The following is an 18,824-nucleotide window of genomic DNA, read 5'->3' as shown; positions in this document are numbered from 1 at the left end:
CCCTTGTCTCTCCCCTCCCCCATCACCTCAGGCCTTGCCATGTGCTGCATCTGGCAGCTCCAAGCAAGACCTTTCACCATCCCTAATAAACCTTATATTTTAAGAGCAACCTTCAGAGATCTCGTCTCCATTCATCCAAACCGTCCTGGAGAACAGCATTCACTGCACCTCTCCAGCCGGCTCGCCTGGGGTATGCAGGCGAGGTCCCCGAACTTTCCCTTTCACTCAAAGCCTTTAAAGGCAGCTAGAGTATTAGGGCAGCTCACTGTCCCAAAAAGCTATCGAGGTCATCTGAAAAAGCACCTCCAGCTTCTTCGTGGGCTTATGGCAGCACGCGTTGGGGACCAACTGACGTTCCCCCCCTCACAGCCCTCTGAATTATCAGGCTAGCCCAGAGATCTGAGGCTTTGAGGGGAGGAATATCAGGAGATGGCAACAATTTCCAAAAGAGTCTCTTACCCCAAGATAAGTTGGTTCAGCTCTCTTTATTCTGTGATATCCTGGGGGAGAGCGGGGCAAAAGAGGATGAACAGGAAATGTCAGGGGTCTATATAGACTTTGGACAGGGTGGGCTTCCCTGGCTCTTTGCCAACCCCGCTGGGGCAGAAAGGAGGGATCCAGGGTTATCTTGATCAGAGTCACAGGGTCCCGGGGAAGGGGTAACAGAATGCCCATGAGCTCACTGTAACAGTCTGTTACCTCCTAGTTCTGGGTGAAATTGAACTGCCAGGGGACGGGTCAGTTTGGGTGGGTATACCTTCAGAGCCTGAGTCCTCTTCCCTCTCGGGGAGGTCCTCCTCATCCCCCCTTACCTTGGGAGAAGCCTTTAACAAATCATATGTGCTTCTTTTTTGTGTTTCAGCATGATAAACTTTGTCCGATGTCATATGTTGCTGTCCTATACTGCATGCTGAACAACACATTTGATTTGTCTTCTCTTTGCTCTGTTTTCTCTTTCAAGACGTAGCACCAGTGGGTCAGAGAGAGCTCTGAATCCACAGTTACTCTGCCATTCTGGGTGATTCTTTAAGGCAAAAACCATCAGCATACGAGACCTCGCCTTATTTGCTTTCCCATCCTAAAACAGCATTCATTGCAATAGGGTATTATAAATGTTTTTATTTTCCGAGATGCCCCTACTGGCGGCTTTCTCCCAGTGAGCCCCCGCCAAAGGGGAACCTCTTTGCTCTGGTTAATTCTCATTATCTCCTTATCTTGTTTCTATCTCCACTATCTTCTTTCCACCCAGGCCTCACAGTCTTTTCTCAGTTTTTCTCACACACAACCTCCAGCTAGCAGGTATCAGATTCGATCCTCCACACATAAGCTTTAAGATCTCAGGTTCTGAATCGGCTTGATCAGGAACCTTCAATTTACACTTGGGGCATAGAACAGCAATACTAGCCCTTCTCACAAACTCTGCATTACAATAGTACTCATGCAAGGTGTCAGCCTCTCAATGCACCAAAAACTTCCAGGAATTGCCAGCGGGCCATTCCATTGATCACTTCGGTGTTTATCACTTAACCTCTACAGCAGGTTGTTTTCAGTCCAGACTTAACTATATTGCCAGCTGAAGTCCGATAAAGCCCCTTTATATAAACTCATTAGTCTCCTCTATCTAAACTCTCTTTTACAAAATCTCAGTCTTTTCTGGTTCTCTTCATGCACAATATAATTAAAACATTGTTTGCACTGACATTCACTTTGCTGCCTTGCAGAAGGCTGTGTCTGTTACAGCAAAAACTCTGATATGCCCACAAACACAGACCACCGCCCCCCCCCCAACCCCCCTGGTATATCAAATTTATGAGAACCAGGGCTTAAGCTGCTGTGGGAGGAGAATTCCTGGAAATTCCTTTATTTTGTTTTACCACAGTTAAACATAAATCACCATACTGTAGCTTTTCTGCATAAAATGCTGCACTTGTTGCAAACAAAATCATAAAAACTCCACAAACACAACCCTACAATCCTGAGAATCAAATTACCACAATGCGGGCGAAGAACCACACAGACTCACCAGGGAAAGGTGGTATCTCTTAAAGTGCCCACTTTTCTCAACACAACACAGCAGAAATGTCCTCGCCCGCGTTTCTCCACCTGTTCCACTTCTCCGAGGGGTGCTCCCTGCCCCAGATGGCACCCCCCAGGCTTCACCCGGTCACTTTAGATGCAAGTAGAACTTCCCCCCTGCACTGCAGGTACACTCACTCATTCACTCCTTCACTCTCTTTATACACTACGCGCTCACACAATTACAAACACAATGCATTAACCACACAATGTTCGGACACCATAAGCACACAAACGTCGGTTCATTCGACTCACCCCCAGAGTCGCTTGCGGTTGCTCTGTGGAACAATGAACCCATCTCCAGCCCAGCTGCTCTATCGGCCGGGCTGCCTGCAGGCCCAGGAACGGGCTGGGCACTCCGACATCTCTGAGTGACTGACCAGCAGTCCTGTCTCTCTCTCTCCCCAGGGCCCTCTCAGTACACACCGTTTATCGGCACACCAGCAGGTCCTTGTCTGTATCTGCAGGTGGCAAGCCGAGGCAGAGCTGAGCCGAATTCCCCAGGGCATGCCAAGGAGGTCGACGCCGCTCCTTCTGCCCCTGCGAGGACAGAAGATCTCCTGCCTGGCTTACCAAAATGAATAATGGATTAAAAAAAATGAACTGTTCCAGGAGAGTCTTTTTTCTGAATCCCTACCTAAACGGACTCTCTTTCCATTTGGATCCATTCTCTCTTGTCCTGTCCCTGCCTGCCCTTGTACAAAGTCCCTGTCCAGCTTCCTTGTAGGTTGCCCTCAGGTACTGGAAGGCCCCAGTTGGATCAAGCCCAAGTCCCTTTCCCAGGCTGAAGAAGCTGAGCTGTCTCAGCCTTTCCTTGCAGGAGAGGAGCTGCAGCCCTCGCATCATCTCAGTGTCCCTCCCTGGCACCTGCTGCAGCGTGTCCACGTCCTTGCCGTCCGTGCTGGGAGCGCAGCAGAGCCGGACGCAGCCCTGCAGGTGCAGTGCCAGGCGGGGAGGAGACACGGCCCTGACAGCGGCTCCAGGAGCGGCACTTGGCGAGTGGCCGCCCGCACTGCAGAGAGCCGGGGCCCTTGTGCCTGCCCTTCTCCCCAGGGCTCCTTTCCCCTCCGCTCGCCTGCCCGCCCGCTCAGGGGAAATGCCCCGTGTGCCTCCCTCGGTGCCGCCCCTCGCCCCTGCCCCGGGGGCTCCCCGGGGCCATCTCGAGGGCCCCAGGCCTTGGCCCCACCAAGCTCAGCCCAAGGCTGTGGAAAAGCAGATTAAAACACCCAGCCAGAAAGTGCCCTAGGATTCCAAGGTCAATCTTTTGCCTACAGCAGGGCTTTGCTATCAGAGTCTGGACAGGATTATAAAATAACCAGGAGAAACAAGCATGAACAAGTTCTGCTTTGGCAGTAGCTCCAGGCTTTGAGGGAGAGGGTTTGTGGTGCATACTCACTCACAGGGATGCACAGAAAGTGCTGAAATGGTCAAAGTAGTCACAACCCATTAGAAATTGGAAGGAAAACCTGAGGCACTGTCAGCTAGCACCTCAGAAACCCGTGGCTTTTGCTCCTCTCTTCGACTTGAGAGCTTCCATGGCAGGGGCAAGTCTTCCAATTGCATCAGTGTGGCCATGGCTGGAAAGGGCAGCGAGCAGATGGGTTTAGCTTCTCCTGCCAGCCCCTGAAGTGCCAGTTGTCATTTGTGTGCGCTGAGGATTCCGCTTCAGACTCGGAACTGGCGCAGCTGCTCCTGGGGCGCTGCTGGCACGCGGGCGCAGCGGTGCTGCAGCAGCTGTCCCGCACACAGGGAGGGCTCTGGAGCCTCCCAGGGCCCCCAAGGAGCGGAGCAGGAAATGTGCCAGGATCTGCTGCAGGACCGTGGGGTTGTGGGGGATCCTTTGGTCTCTTGGATGGGGCAGGGAGGGGGCAAATGGAATCACGGTGAGACAGGGATCAGGCAGCCCCACGCCAGGCAGCGTTTTTGCCTCTGAGAGCTCCTCTGAGCTGAGCGAGCTGGTGAATCCTGCGGAGCAAATGAGACCCGGGAGTGAGGGAAGGGCTGGCTGGGAAGGAGTCAGATAAACCTGTGTGGGCATTTCCCTTTTCAACGGGCTCCTGGAGAGACAAAGGAGACAAGAAGGATGTCCCATCTCATGACATTTCCTGTAATATGCCTTTGTGGTGGCCTTGGCAGTGTTAGTGGTCTCAGGTTTTTGGGAGGACTCTGTGATCTTAAAGGTCTTTTCCAATGGAAACGGTTCTGCAATTCTAAACTTCCATTCCTGCTTTTGAAGGATACGGTCTCAAATAGACCCCCATTTATGTTTTTAATGAATTTAGCATCTACCTTTCCTTGAAAGTAAGAGGAATCAGGCTATAAATGCTCTCAAAACACTTTAATTCCTTGCTCTTAAGCTGTGTGTTTGAATTGAGGTGCCTTTTTGAGCATGGGATAAATGCAGGAAATTCAGCTGCAATGGCACTTGTTTCATCTGCTTTTCTTCTTCCTTTCCTCATGGGTGGTTGATTTGGGAGTATTTGTCTTGTACTTTGAGTTCCAGCTTAGACTTGCTCATGGATGTGCTGTAAAATCCTGTTTACCCCTTTCTACAAAACAATGCTTGCAGACTGGTGGGAATTGCTAGAGACAAGGCTTGCGAACCAATCCCCAGTATGATTAGCCCAGTGTCCCTGCTTAAATCCAGGTATGCTTGTATTACAAAGGAGTGAACTATTCTAACTCACTGGCCCCCTTCCCCCTTTTTTTTTTCTTGTAGCTCTTGGGGCAATTCCTGTGTGCCATTAGAATTCTTTGTTATCAAATGTGTGAAGGCATGATGCTGCTGTAGCAGCAGCCTGAGTTTGGTGAGAACATGTCCAAAGCACTGGGTCCCACAGCAGAGGGCACAGTGGGAGGCTTGCCTCTGCTGCCATGGCCATGCAGCCATGGGGAGAGCAGCTGCTGGGCTTCCCCGATTCTGCCAACAGCAGTCTGCCTCCAGCATGTGGACTGTATGGCCATGATTTTGACAGAATGTGGAAAATGCGCTGTTTGAATGTATTGTGATGGTGTCTGACACCACCTGACTGGAGCAGTTTGGTAGGCAGGACGCCCTGTGGGCAGGGCCATGGCAGGGATTGGTGGCTGGCACTGGCACTGGCAGTGTTATTTTTCCAGACAGGCTCCTGGTACAGCTGTGGGGAGGGCACCAGCAGCTGTATCAGCCCAGGGAGCAGCAGCACATGGAGGAGACCCTCATCTGCAAAGAGACCATCACCCCCTTTGCTCCCCCCATGGCAGCGCAATATGATTCCGCCGCAGGTGAAGGGCTGCAGCAGGGCTGGAGGCTCCTTCAGCCAGGACTTGTTGCAATCTCCTTGCTGCAGCTGTGCCTGGAGGATGTTGGCCTGCAGCGGTGCTGCCGATGCCCAGGAATGCTGCCCGGCCCAGAGAGGCAGAGTGTACAAAAGCTGCATTCAAAGCGCTGATCGCGAGACCCTGGAGCCGCTGGCAAGTGCAGCAGCTCTCCTTCATTCCGTGCAGGTGAGAGCCCAGCCTTGGAGCCTGTCCCTGGGGACAGGGAAATGCTCTGAGTATAGTTTTGAATTTTCAGGGACAGTCCAAATTAGAATTGTTTTGGTGCAGGAGTTGTAATGTTGGGTTAGGTGTGTCTGCAGGAAAGACAGTGGGAATAAATGAAGGAGAATTTTGCATGGCAAATTTACACTCTACAGTTACACTGATTGCATTGGCCCACTGCATACTGGGGGCATCTAATGCAGAGTGCAAAGCTTCTTTGAATAGATTGGAGAGAGGAGGCTTGAAGAAATGATTTTGCAGATGCAGAAAAAGGGATCAGACCTATGGGTCCCATGGCTCAGGCTTAGTTGTGCAAAATCAAGCACGATTAGTTTTATCCGCTCTGTTGGAAAGTACTTCAGAAGGACCTGCCTATTGTGCTATTTCCATGAAGAAAATTTTAAATTGTCAGGAACTGCCAAGATCAGAAATGTTTTGAGGCAGATCATGTTTATGTTGGATTTGGGTGTCTCTGCAATAAAGAAAGCATGGAATAAACCCCTGGAACAATGAAGCAGAGCAAAAGTGGAACGTTTGGATGGTCAATTTGTTCCCTACAGCTATTGGCCAACTGAATTCTGGGGTCCTGTACAGGGGAGTGCAAAGCTTCTTTGACTTCCAGCACAGAACTAAAGGCCTTGAAAAGTAGCTTTGGAAAGGGTCTACTACCTGGACAGTGTGAAACCCTCAGGCCTGGCCTGGCTGGGCTTAGGGCTGGCTGCCCTTGGGAAGGGAAGAGAAGGAAAAGGGATGGAGTTGGGGTGGGGTTTTGCAGCCATGGAAACGAGAGAACCACTGGTGAACGCATCACAAAGGGGCAGCCCCACACTGGCGTTGTGACAGTTGTGGTTGACACGGCCACAGCGGCAGGAGACGCGTCTGGCTCTGCTTCTCTGTGCCCAGCGCTGGCGATTGGAGTCACCCGACCTTGTTCCAAGGCTGGGTACCAAGCTCCCGTCGCTGTCTACTCTGAGAGCGTTCCCAAATCCAAACCCAGACACTTCTGCGAGGCAGAAGCACGGGTTCAAACATGGATTTTACTGGAAAAGGAAAGACCACGGCAGGAAAAGGTGAGGATAGAAAGGAGCTGAAAGCCCCGAGCCAAATGGAAAAAAATCCCACCAGATTTCAGGGAAAACTGGTCCCTGATGGTCAGTGCTGGCTCTGTGTCAGAGTAGGTGACTGACAGATACAAATGATCCTGCAGGGATGCCCATGGCATCACAACATTCTGTTGTTAGTTTACTCTGTTTTCTCCTTTTGACAGTAGCCAAATCACCAGTATTGACAGCCAGGACAGGGACTGTGGCCAAAGCTGACCACAGATTGGACATGGTCATGAGATGCAAGTCCTGTTGCTTTCATTGCTGTCAATGTCGGGTCTCACTACAGATAAATTTCCCCTTCTTCCTCTGCTTGCTGATCGGGTCCAACCCTGAGGATGGTATTACGGTGCTACAGAAACACCGCTAAGGCCTGCCTGCTTGCTGAGAGGTCTTTGTGGTTTGCAGAACTAGCAGTCACAGCTGTGTGGGTTTCTCCTGTGGATTCACAAGCCAGCCTAAAGAAGGAATCTTTTTTCCCCTCTTATCATTGGAGCCTTCCACCTTTCCCTTCAGACTAGCTAACTCAGTGCTGCTCAAAGGAATTAAATGCAGGCGAGTTCCATGAATAATAAAACCAAAGAAATTTCCTCAATAATTAAAAATTATTCCCCTTGAGTGTCACACCCATTAGATGTGTTGAGGATAAAGGTGGGAGTTCAGCTAACTCACTTCTTCCCTTGTGAACATGGCTCAGCCTCACACAGAGGTGAGGGGGGAGCTGGGCCGCTCTCTGGTGGGAGGAAGGGTCCTGTGGCAGCCCAGAGAGCCTGTGCACATTGCCAGGGAACAGCTGTGCCCTGCATGTGCCCCTGCAATGAGCTGTGCTCTGCCAGAGCCCCTGGAGCTGTAGGGCTGCTCAGCCGTGGGGCAGGGAGAGGAGCAGGAGGGTGCATGTGCAGCTGAGCCATTCCTGGGAAGCACAGGGCTCTGGGCTCCTGCTGTCCCAGGGCAGCCCAGAGGCCAGGCTGTTCCTGTGGCAGCCCTGTGCAAGTGGGTCAGGGTTTTCCCTTGGCCTGCCTCAAGTGTCTGCTGGCAGGAGCACGTTTCCCTGTGCAGCTGTTTAGAAATTGGCAGGAAATGTGTCCCATGAAATACAGAGCTCCAGATGCTTTAGGTTTGCATTGCTGCCTCTGTTAAATTTTGTGTGTCCACTTTGCAGGCCTGACTGGCTACCCTCTGGCCAAGAGGCTTTCCCTGGCAAGTCCCTCTATGCTCCTTCCTTCCAAGCCTTTGCCTCCCATTCAGAAGAGCTCTCCTTCTACCAAGACCAGCCAGATATTCAGCGGAGACCAGGAGAATGGGAAAAATGGCAACAGCTATGATGAGAAAAGTAGAAAAATACAGGAGCTGAGTTCAGAGGGAACAGGATATAAGGTAAAGGGGACCAAGTTAAGTCCTGTGTGATAAATTTTCAGTTTATGTGCCGTCAGCAGAGGTCTCAGACCTTTTCCTTGACAGGAACTGACCCTGTCTCTGAAGTTTGAACAGGTCCTGATTTGGCTCTTTAGCTGGGCCAGAAATGATGGGATATGAAGGAAAGGTGTGCATCTGCCCCTGCTGCCTCCACCCCCATTCCTGGCCATGGCATGGGGGCCCTGGAGGAACTTGGGCAGGCTGAGACCTTCCAGAGAGCAGCAGGGCAGGGAGCTCTGCTGAATTTCCTAAATGCCAGTGAGCCTGAGAAGATGGATGTGTGGGAGCGGGAGAGCAGGGAGCACCCTGAGAGCTCAGCAGCATCTGGGCTCAAAGGCTGCTGGGGAACTGCAGGAGGGAAGGGCAGCAGCAGAAGAACTGAGAGGCTTGAGAAAAGCAGGTTTTGACATGCTGCAGAGTGGCTTTGTGGGGACTTGGCTGGAGATCAGCACTGGCTGTTCGGTACCTTAGGGGCAGGGAGAGAACAGTGATCCAAAGCCACTCCCATGCCATCCAAAAGGCCAGAGGAGGCAGTGGCACCTCAGAACATTGAACGTCTTGATGTCAAACATGTGAATGCCAGCTGGGAATGCAGCCATGCCTGGAGAAAACTGAGCACAAGGGGAGAGGTGGCAAATATGTGACAAGGGCTGTCTCTCACCACATCCCTTCCCTAGGTCACCTTTCCCTGTCCTAGGCCAAGCTGCTCCATACATTTGACTTTTCCTGCCAGGTCCCAGTGAAATGCATGGCTAATTGTCTTGAGGCATGAGTGGAGGCAAGGCTGGATGCTTGATCTGAGCACTGTGTTCTACTCTTTCCAGACGTCCTTGCTGTATTCCAGTGGGGAGGATATGGAGAAGGGGTCATTGGGACCACCTTTGATCCCCCCCATACGCAAGGCAGTAAGTCCCCCTCTTGGCAGTGCTGCGGGGTCTCTGCAAAGCTCTCTGCAGCTGGAATTCCAGGAGTCCCAGGAGACGAGGTAAGCCAAGGTGTCTGCTGCTGCAGTGTGCTGTTCACCTCCCTCTTCCCATCTCATGTGGTTCTATTGCACAGTCAGGTGTCCCATGTATTTAGGCAAACCTCTGAGTATTCACCATTTTGCCCATCCATGAGGATCCAGCACAATCTGGCAGCCAACACCAATGTCCCAAGAGCAGAGGTGGTGGTGGGGAAGAGGACTCAGGGCTTCAAAGCACCTCAGTCTGGGTCCTCTGCTGGACTTGGCTATTGGTTCCCTCTGTAATGGCTGGGGTGTGTCCTGGTTCAGGGCAAATTTGGGAGACAACCTCCAAAGGGGTTTCTCTAGGAAGCAGATTCAACTGACCCCTTCCCCCAGCTGGTTCAGGACAAAATATCTCCTTGGAGAAAAGTGGAAAAGACTCTTTATTAAACTAGAAAGCCTAAACCATATTAAACAATAAGACTTCTTTCCGCTCCAAATGAGAGGCAAACTCAGAAAAATCCCCCGCCCCGGGCTGAAGCTCAGCTCACTCAGTCTCTTATCAGTCCCTCCAGCGCTGGAAGTGCCGCAGCCCTGGCCCAGCCCGCAGGGCCACAGGGTGCGAGCTGCCACTGCTCTTCTGGGTGTTCAGTCCAGAGCAGGCTTGTACAGGTCCAAAGAAAAGGGAAAAAAATCTCAGCCCAGGGAACTTCTTTGCCTCAGCTAGCTAAAACTAACTAAAAGCAAAGGAGAGCTCTGTCCCGCCGTCGGTCTGTCCGCAGACAACACAGTCCAGGAGCAGGAATGTGGAGGAGTGAGTGCAGTTTCTGAAACAAACTCCACACTTCTTCTCCCCCCATTTCACTCCTGGAACAAGGCTTAAAGGTCCAAAACTTATTATTCAGCATAAAAAGAACTGATGATTGGGGATAAAAGCATCATATAGACAACCCAGAACAGGGTGTCATTTGGGAACTGTGGTGCATGGGTCTGGATCCGGCAGATCTCTGAATGCTGTGATCCTTGACTGTCAACTTCTGATCCTACAAGGTTATGAGTGGGCAAATACAGGCTACTGGAGAGGTGTCTGCAAATTCAGATGCTGCTTCTGTAATCATCGGGTGTAACTTCATTGTGCCTGGGCCTCCACTGTGAAATGAGGTCCCAGATAAATTTTGGGGTATAGATGTATAATCCGATGGATGTTTAATATTTTGATTGACGCTTAAGACCAAAAAGCGCAAGGCACGAGAGAAGTGTTACAGGACTGTATCTGATGGAAAGATATTGGCTTGGATATGAGTGAGAAAATGCAGCTGTCAAGCTTATCCGAGTGCTAACAATAAAGAAAGAGACACAGATGTATCATTCCAATAGAAAATCTTTGGTAGGGCTTTTAAAGTGCAATCTGAATACCCTGCCCTAGCAGCTGAGTTGGAAAAAGCCTTTTTGTTGTTGAAAGCGCCAGGAGGTGTAACATAATTTGCAGGAGACAGCAGGGCTCAGCTGAGCAGCTCGTGCTGTTTCAGAGAGGCTGTAGGAGCCCCTTGGCTCCAAAAGGAGAGACAGCAGAATTGGGGAGTTATGATGCAAGTGGAAGAATGACTGCTGGTGGTGGGGAAGAGGTGGCAGGGCTTCAAAGCACCTCAGTCTGGGTCCACTGCTGAACTTGGCTATTGATTCACACAGAGCTTGGCCAGCTCTGTGTGACTCCTGCAATGGAAAGCTTTAGGACAATGAATTAGCTCTGCATCCTGTTGTGTTCATGTGTTGCATTTCCTCCTTCATCAGAGTGACCATGCTAAGAGGGTTTGCCTCCTTTCATGATGCACCCATTCCCTGCATTCTCTTTTTACCTCCTCATATGTTCTTTTGTCCTCCATTTTCTCCAGCCCAACATGCAGCAGCAGAAGCAAGGAGGAGAAGTGTGAACATGCAGGTAGGTACAGTGCATATCTGTCCTAAAATGGCCATTGTAGTCTTGACTCATAGGTGACATTTGGAAAGCTTGGTTAAAACCCATTCTTTTTAACATTTCTTTAAATTTGTTTCAATTCCTTGATGGGCTCAGTGGACTCTCCCAGAGCCCAGTTACTGGGAATGTTCTCTGGTGGTGCAGTGAAAATTCCTCCTCTTTGCAGGCGTGACTAGTTCCTTTTTTTCCAAGTCTTTCCGGCGGTATCCCTCTTCACTCCTTCCCTCCAAGCCATTGCCTCCCATCTCGAAGATCTCTCCTTCTTCTAACACTAATAAAATGTCTGTTGTGGAGAAAGAGAACAAGGAAACTGGCACTGGCTATGATGACGACTGTAGAAAAATCCAGGAGCAGAGTTCAGAAGGAAAAAGTTATAAGGTAAGGAGACCAAACTGTGTTCTGTGTGGTAAATTTTCAGTTTATGCACTGAAGGCAGAGCTTGGAGACCTTTTCCTGTGGTGTGAGCCCAGGGAAGCAGTTGAGCCAAAGGAGAGCTCAGCTGGACACTGCGCTCCAGGCTGTCTCTGCAATGGGTGTGCAGCAGAGACTCCTCATCCTCAGTGTGTCTCAATAGCAGGAGAGGTCTTTGAATGGTTTCTGGGCCCTGTCCTGGTTCCTCCTCTGTCTTATGGCTGAGAAAACACCAACAAGCAGTCAGAGCAGCTAACGTTGTCCAATCTGGACAAACTATCCTTCTGGATTTAGTAACCTTCAGGTATCTGTGAACCATGTCCATATCTTCGTGGTGGTGTTTTCTGTCAGCTGTGTCTGGTTTGGATGGAAAAAGATGTTTTCTGGAACAGGCAGTCCTGAAAAGTCAGGTCCAGGTTGTCTCAGCTTTTGAGCTGTACAGCCATACCCTCTGCACAGTTGTCTCTGCTGCTATTTCTAGAGTTCATCAGCTTCTGGGCAGCTGTGTGCTCTGGTATGGCTTTGTCCAGAGGGAAGGGATGGGAGGTGGCCATGGGGAGAGCAGCCCAGAGCCCAGCCACACGATTGCCTTTGCAGCAGGGCCAGGACATGCTGTTGTTTTGGGTTTGCCGTGGGAGGCAGGAGGAGGCAGATGAACAACAGCATTTGCAAATAAAATGTCCAATCAAAGGTTTGGGTACTTGATTTCAGCATTGCTGAGAAAGGGCCCAGTGTATCCCTGACAGGAACTGACCCTGTCTCTGAAGTTTGAACAGGTCCTGATTTGGCTCTTTAGCTGGGCCAGAAATGATGGGATATGAAGGAAAGGTGTGCATCTGCCCCTGCTGCCTCCACCCCCATTCCTGGCCATGGCATGGGGGCCCTGGAGGAACTTGGGCAGGCTGAGACCTTCCAGAGAGCAGCAGGGCAGGGAGCTCTGCTGAATTTCCTAAATGCCAGTGAGCCTGAGAAGATGGATGTGTGGGAGCGGGAGAGCAGGGAGCACCCTGAGAGCTCAGCAGCATCTGGGCTCAAAGGCTGCTGGGGAACTGCAGGAGGGAAGGGCAGCAGCAGAAGAAATGAGAGGCTTGAGAAAAGCAGGTTTTGACATGCCGCAGAGTGGCTTTGTGGGGACTTGGCTGGAGATCAGCACTGGCTGTTCGGTACCTTAGGGGCAGGGAGAGAACAGTGATCCAAAGCCACTCCCATGCCATCCAAAAGGCCAGAGGAGGCAGTGGCACCTCAGAACATTGAAGGGCTTGATGTCAAACATGTGAATGCCAGCTGGGAATGCAGCCAGTCTTGGAGAAAACTGAGCACAAGGGGAGAGGTGGCAAATATGTGACAAGGGCTGTCCCTCACCACATCCCTTCCCTAGGTCACCTTTCCCTGTCCTAGGCCAAGCTGCTCCATACATTTGACTTTTCCTGCCAGGTCCCAGTGAAATGCATGGCTAATTGTCTTGAGGCATGAGTGGAGGCAAGGCTGGATGCTTGATCTGAGCACTGTGTTCTACTCTTTCCAGATGTCCTTGCTGTATTCCAGTGGGGAGGATATGGAGAAGGGGTCATTGGGACCACCTTTGATCCCCCCCATACGCAAGGCTGTAAGTCCCCCTCTTGGCAGTGCTGCGGGGTCTCTGCAAAGCTCTCTGCAGCTGGAATTCCAGGAGTCCCAGGAGACGAGGTAAGCCAAGGTGTCTGCTGCTGCAGTGTGCTGTTCACCTCCCTCTTCCCATCTCATGTGGCTCTATTGCACAGTCAGGTGTCCCATGTATTTAGGCAAACCTCTGAGTATTCACCATTTTGCCCATCCATGAGGATCCAGCACAATGTGGCAGCCAACACCAATGTCCCAAGAGCAGAGGTGGTCATGGGGAAGAGGTGGCAGGGCTTCAAAGCACCTCAGTCTGGGTCCTCTGCTGAACTTGGCTATTGATTCACACAGAGCTTGGCCAGCTCTGTGTGACTCCTGCAATGGAAAGCTTTAGGACAATGAATTAGCTCTGCATCCTGTTGTGTTCATGTGTTGCATTTCCTCCTTCATCAGAGTGACCATGCTAAGAGGGTTTGCCTCCTTTCATGATGCACCCATTCCCTGCATTCTCTTTTTACCTCCTCATATGTTCTTTTGTCCTCCATTTTCTCCAGCCCAACATGCAGCAGCAGAAGCAAAGAGGAGAAGTGTGAACATGCAGGTAGGTACAGTGCATGTCTGTCCTAAAATGACCATTGTAGTCTTGACTCATAGGTGACATTTGGAAAGCTTAGTTAAAACCCATTCTTTTTAACATTTCTTTAAATTTGTTTCAATTCCTTGATGGGCTCAGTGGACTCTCCCAGAGCCCAGTTACTGGGAATGTTCTCTGGTGGTGCAGTGAAAATTCCTCCAGTGTGAAGTGTTGAGTGGCAGGGGCTGGAGTGGTACCTTGTGGCCCTGGAAATGCAGTGCAGGATAAGGAAACATTTTTCTCCATCCTGCACATGCCTTTTATCACCCTGTAGCTTTTCTAGTGTCACAATTAGTAGGGAAAATGAAGGTATTTAGCAAGAAATGAGAAATGATCCCACTCCATCCTCCTGCTTTTGAAGCAGGACACCTCTGCTTGGGGCAATTTCTGAGCCGAACCCTTTGAGATCAGAAGGAGATTCATGGACATTTTCTGGGTTTGTATTGGCAGAAATAGGAAAACCTCATCTGACAGAATGTCCTTATAAATTTTCCAGTTAGGGAGAAAGAGCCTTCCAAATGGATGCAGCCTGTGCAAGGTCTGAGTTTGTCATCCTCTGAGAGCACAAGCCCAAAGGCACCTATGGCAGGCTGACGATGACAAATCTCTTCCCCATCTCTCTCTGCCTGTGTCAGTGTTGCAGGCTGAGGCTGGGGGAGGAGATGCCTTCTGCCTTGTCCTCCCTCCCTGCCTTGTGTGATCCCTGACAAGTGGAATTGTGACAGACAAAATGTGGTCTCTTGTGCATCTGGGTCAGCCAATGCTTTCGAGTTGAAAGCCTCAATGACACTGTTGTTGTTCCTCTGCTGTCTCTGGGTGTGTAATGATAGGAGAGATGAGACTTGAAGAAATAATTCTGCTGATGCAGAAAAAGGGATCAGATCCCCTCGTCCCTTTACTCACGGTTAGTTCTGCCAAATCCTGGATACGACCCCTTTGGAATGACTCCTTAATTGCTGATAGGCAGCTGGAATGCTAGGGTGTAGTATTGCTCAGTAGGTATGGTGACATTTTTTCTGGATTAATTCTGGACTAGAAATGCCTCATCTCATTAAACCTTACCTTTCTCACTTTTATTATTGACCCGAGTATTCTACAGCGTGAAGGAATCCAGTTTTAAGACAGGTATTGCTCTCGTACTGCTTGGCTGCCATATGAATTTATCCTCTGTGAAGCCATGTAAAGAATTACATCTTAGTTCTCACAGCTCTGCTGGAGAGCATTTCAGAATGACCTGCCCTCTGCTATTATTTCTATTAAGGAAATTTTGAATTTTCTGTATTAGCCAAGATCAGAAATGTTTTGAGGCATGTCATGTTTATGCTGGCTTTGGGTGTCTCTGCTGAAAAGCAAGCAGAGAATAACCCCCCGGAACAAGTAAGGAGAGCAAAAGTAGAACTTTTGGATGACCGCTTTGTTCCCTTCAAATACAGGCTCACAGAGTACTGGGCACATCTGATGGAGAAAGCAGAGCTTCTTTTAGATCTAACACATGGTGCCATTGTTTGTGTCCCAGCACTTCCTTTGTTCTAAAGAGTGACATAAAAATCCCCAAAGTATCAAAACCCAACCTAGAATTGAGTGGGACATGCAGAAACAAAAACGTTGAAAACTACTTTTGGAAGCAATCACTTCCTTGACAGTGTCAGATCCTAGAGACCACTGTGAATTTCCAACAGTTTGGAAGGAAAGGGATCCTGTAGTAGTGGGGAGGCAAGGGCAACACATGAAGTAGTCAAACCTTCCTCTCCTGGCTTGACAGCTCCATATTGTTCAGAGAAATTAAATGGATCCTAGTTTCATGAAAAATACAAAAACAACCAATCTTTTCAGTTACTAAAATACACTTTGAAGTCCTCACCCATTAGATGGGTGGACTGTAAAGGGGTGAGTTCAATGAACTCACTTCTTCTCTTGTACCTGAATTACAGCTTCTTCTGAGTCTACAAGAAAAGCCCAGAGGAAGAAGGGAAAGAGCTCTTGCTGTAAGCTAGGACCTGGGATGCCTCTGCTCCCAAGGAAACTCGCTGACCTGTTTGGCTTGGAGAGTCGTGTGCCCAACCTCGGCCTTGGCAATGGAGGTCTCGGCCCCCGGCCGGCTCAGGGGGCCTTGGCCCAGGAGCCTCAGCAGAGGCCACCGAGCAGCGCTGGCCCCAGGGTCACTGCCGGGGAGGACAAGGGGAAGGCTGAGCATGGCTCAGCCTCACACAGAGGTGAGGGGGGAGCTGGGCCGCTCTCTGGTGGGAGGAAGGGTCCTGTGGCAGCCCAGAGAGCCTGTGCACATTGCCAGGGAACAGCTGTGCCCTGCATGTGCCCCTGCAATGAGCTGTGCTCTGCCAGAGCCCCTGGAGCTGTAGGGCTGCTCAGCCGTGGGGCAGGGAGAGGAGCAGGAGGGTGCATGTGCAGCTGAGCCATTCCTGGGAAGCACAGGGCTCTGGGCTCCTGCTGTCCCAGGGCAGCCCAGAGGCCAGGCTGTTCCTGTGGCAGCCCTGTGCAAGTGGGTCAGGGCTTTCCCTTGGCCTGCCTCAAGTGTCTGCTGGCAGGAGCACGTTTCCCTGTGCAGCTGTTTAGAAAATGGCAGGAAATGTGTCCCATGAAATACAGAGCTCCAGATGCTTTAGGTTTGCATTGCAGCCTCTGTTCCATTTTGTGTATCCACTTTGCAGGCCTGACTGACTGCCATGGTCGCAAGGAGGTTACCCTGGGATCAGTAGTTTCCCTGCCAACTTTCCAGATGCTCTTATTCTGGGATCAGTAGTTTTCCTGCCAACTTCCCAGATGCTCTTACCTTCCAAGGCCTTGCCTTCCATCCAGAATTGCCCTCCCTCCTCAAAGCCCATATCTAACTCTCCTTTATTATTAAGCTGACCATTTTCCACGGGCAAAAAAATCCTGATTTAAAACATTGGTTCTTTTCTACTGTGCTGCCACTTGATTTTATCCTCTGTGAAGCTGTTGTATAGAAGGATTAGTTCTCCAAATTTTAACAGCTCTGTTGAAGAGTATTCCAGAATGAGCTGCTTGCAATAAAAAATCCACCTTTAGTCAGGCTGGCCTGAAAGTGGCCCAATCTCATACAGTTTAGAATGAAAATCCTTGGGGAAAACAAATTATCTAGCGTCAAGAACACAGTTCACATTTGGGTATCGCTCCTGCAAGCCTAGGCTTTTCTTTGAATGTCTTCTAACATATTCCAACAAAGAGAAGAAAATGTTGATCTAAATGCATACAGGTATTAGAAGCCAGGACTTTTAGGAACTGGAAAGAAGATGTTTACTAAAATCAGCATGAAGAAGGGCAGATAAGAATCTCTGTCAAGAGCAATCTCCATCTCTCTCTTTATCAGACACAGAGGCTCTCCAGAATCCAGGGGCGGAGGCCTTTGTCATGCAGCAGGTTTCACTCTGCTGGCCAACAGAGTAATGTCATGGCCGCTAGCCCATCCCTTGGGAGAGGGCCTAGGCATTGTACCTTGCTGCTCTCAGTCACAATCTCTGTGTCTTCTGAGGGCTCTGCAATCTGGAACCTGTCTTGCCTGTAGCCCAGCATGGTGTTTTTGGGGGCTTCCAGAGATTTACACCAACCTTTGCTTTCATTACCAGGCCTCCCACTGAGCCGGGCCAAGGAGATGGATCACCCCAGCAGTCCTGGTCTTACGAGTGACAAAGACCTGAGGGACGGCTTTAGAAAGGTAAGGGATAAGGACAGGGATGAGCAGACTTCCTTTCCAGTGCCTGTTTAGTGCTTAGCCCAAAATGTCACTGAAAATCATCATCTTCCACTCCTGGAGCATGGGGATTCCCTTGGGAATATATTGGACAGTTACAGAGCAATTGCTTGGCTATTTCCAGTGGTGCCAAGGTCCCTGGTTTGGAGATGGTGCTAAAGTAATGCCAGAAGCATTCTTGATGTGCAAAGGCTGTTTCAGAGAAGTTCTGAATGACAGAGCAAGCTACACGTCAGTGCATGTAGGCAAAGTGCATCCTCAGAAGCAGAGAAGCAAAGATTCTAATATTGAGTGTAAGCAAGGCTGCGAATTAAAAGGGGAGAGTTTGATTTTTCCTGATTACCTTTCTGGCTGTATCTCACAGGCCTCTCGTTCTCAAGTTTTCTGCTCATTAGCATCAATGTTTCTGCAACTTGTTTTCACGTGACTCCTCTTTTTGGTCTCAGAGACCAAGTCCTTCAGAGTCCTTCAGAGCTGAGTCCTTCAGAAGCCAGGAAGGGAGAAACAGCTGCAATTCCTGGCCATGAGTGTTAAGCAACAGCTCATTAGCCCTCCTTGCTGGGTCTTGCACATGGTTTTTATTCTCCTGCCATGTCCTGTAGGAACTGAACTGCCTGCTCACTGGCCATGTGAGCTCTTCATCTGTCTTGCAGCACTCCTATGACTTTCATGCTTCAAGCAGGGCTTGCTGACATAGGTTGCAGTTGGAGCAGTGTAGGCTGTGACACTGAAGTGTTCCACCTCACTGTGTGTAACTGCCAGGGTGAGGACGGGAGACATTCCTCTGAAACTACTGGAATGTGTATGGAGCTGCACTGAAGCCTGTGGCACTCTATGGACTCTGTGCTCAGGATGAGATGTTGTGTCTGCTTTGTGTGTCTCTGCTTACATTCTGTGATGTATTTCCATTGCAACTAGATCCGTGCTGCATTGTACATGTTGGCTCAGAAGAACTTAGAGCAGAAGGACATAGAGCTTTTGGAAAGAGAGATGAAGAAAAGGAGACAAAAGATAACATCCTTGCAGCTTCTTCCTGAGACAGTTGAGCCCGGGGTTGCAGCTGAAACAAGTAAGTGGTGGCTGCACTTGTGGTCCTTTTTGACCACTTGCTTGCCCTTTGCACAGTGTTGCAGACTGGGGGACTGTTCCAGTTGCATCTGAGTGGAAGCTTGCGTACGATTGATTTCCATTTCCCAAAGAAAAATACAGAGGCATGAAGTGTATTGCCCATGGCCTCACTAAGTCAGTGACAGAATATCGGCTTTCCACCTTCACCTCTAAAGTCTTTCAGAGTAGAAAATTCTGTCTTGCAAAGTACACTGGAGCTTCAGACTCTCTCCTGGAGAGAAGCCTCCAGGGAAGGTGAACCCAAAAGAATGCTTTTCAACCAGGGTGCAACCTGGAAGCAAGAAAATCCA

The 18,824-nt window shown here is 50.0% G+C and overlaps 1 protein-coding gene across 1 annotated transcript in view; it reads left to right on the top strand.

Annotated features, from left to right (window-relative positions):
• The first annotated feature begins 6,628 nt into the window (after window positions 1-6,628).
• LOC115493220 (TOG array regulator of axonemal microtubules protein 2-like) overlaps window positions 6,629-18,824 on the top strand; it is a 28,526-nt gene continuing 16,330 nt past the window's right edge. Inside the window, exons 1-8 of the mRNA XM_072920253.1 lie at window positions 6,629-6,668; window positions 7,864-8,078; window positions 8,942-9,102; window positions 10,956-11,002; window positions 11,205-11,416; window positions 12,975-13,055; window positions 17,221-17,370; window positions 18,325-18,475. Of these exons, the coding sequence (XP_072776354.1) occupies window positions 6,629-6,668; window positions 7,864-8,078; window positions 8,942-9,102; window positions 10,956-11,002; window positions 11,205-11,416; window positions 12,975-13,055; window positions 17,221-17,370; window positions 18,325-18,475 (1,057 nt within the window). The remainder of the gene's footprint in view (window positions 6,669-7,863; window positions 8,079-8,941; window positions 9,103-10,955; window positions 11,003-11,204; window positions 11,417-12,974; window positions 13,056-17,220; window positions 17,371-18,324; window positions 18,476-18,824) is intronic.

This window comes from Taeniopygia guttata, chromosome 31 (assembly GCF_048771995.1).
Source record: "Taeniopygia guttata chromosome 31, bTaeGut7.mat, whole genome shotgun sequence".
Lineage (NCBI taxonomy): Eukaryota > Metazoa > Chordata > Aves > Passeriformes > Estrildidae > Taeniopygia > Taeniopygia guttata.
Note: the sequence above shows the minus strand (reverse complement) of the source record. Positions and strands in the feature narration are given on the sequence as shown.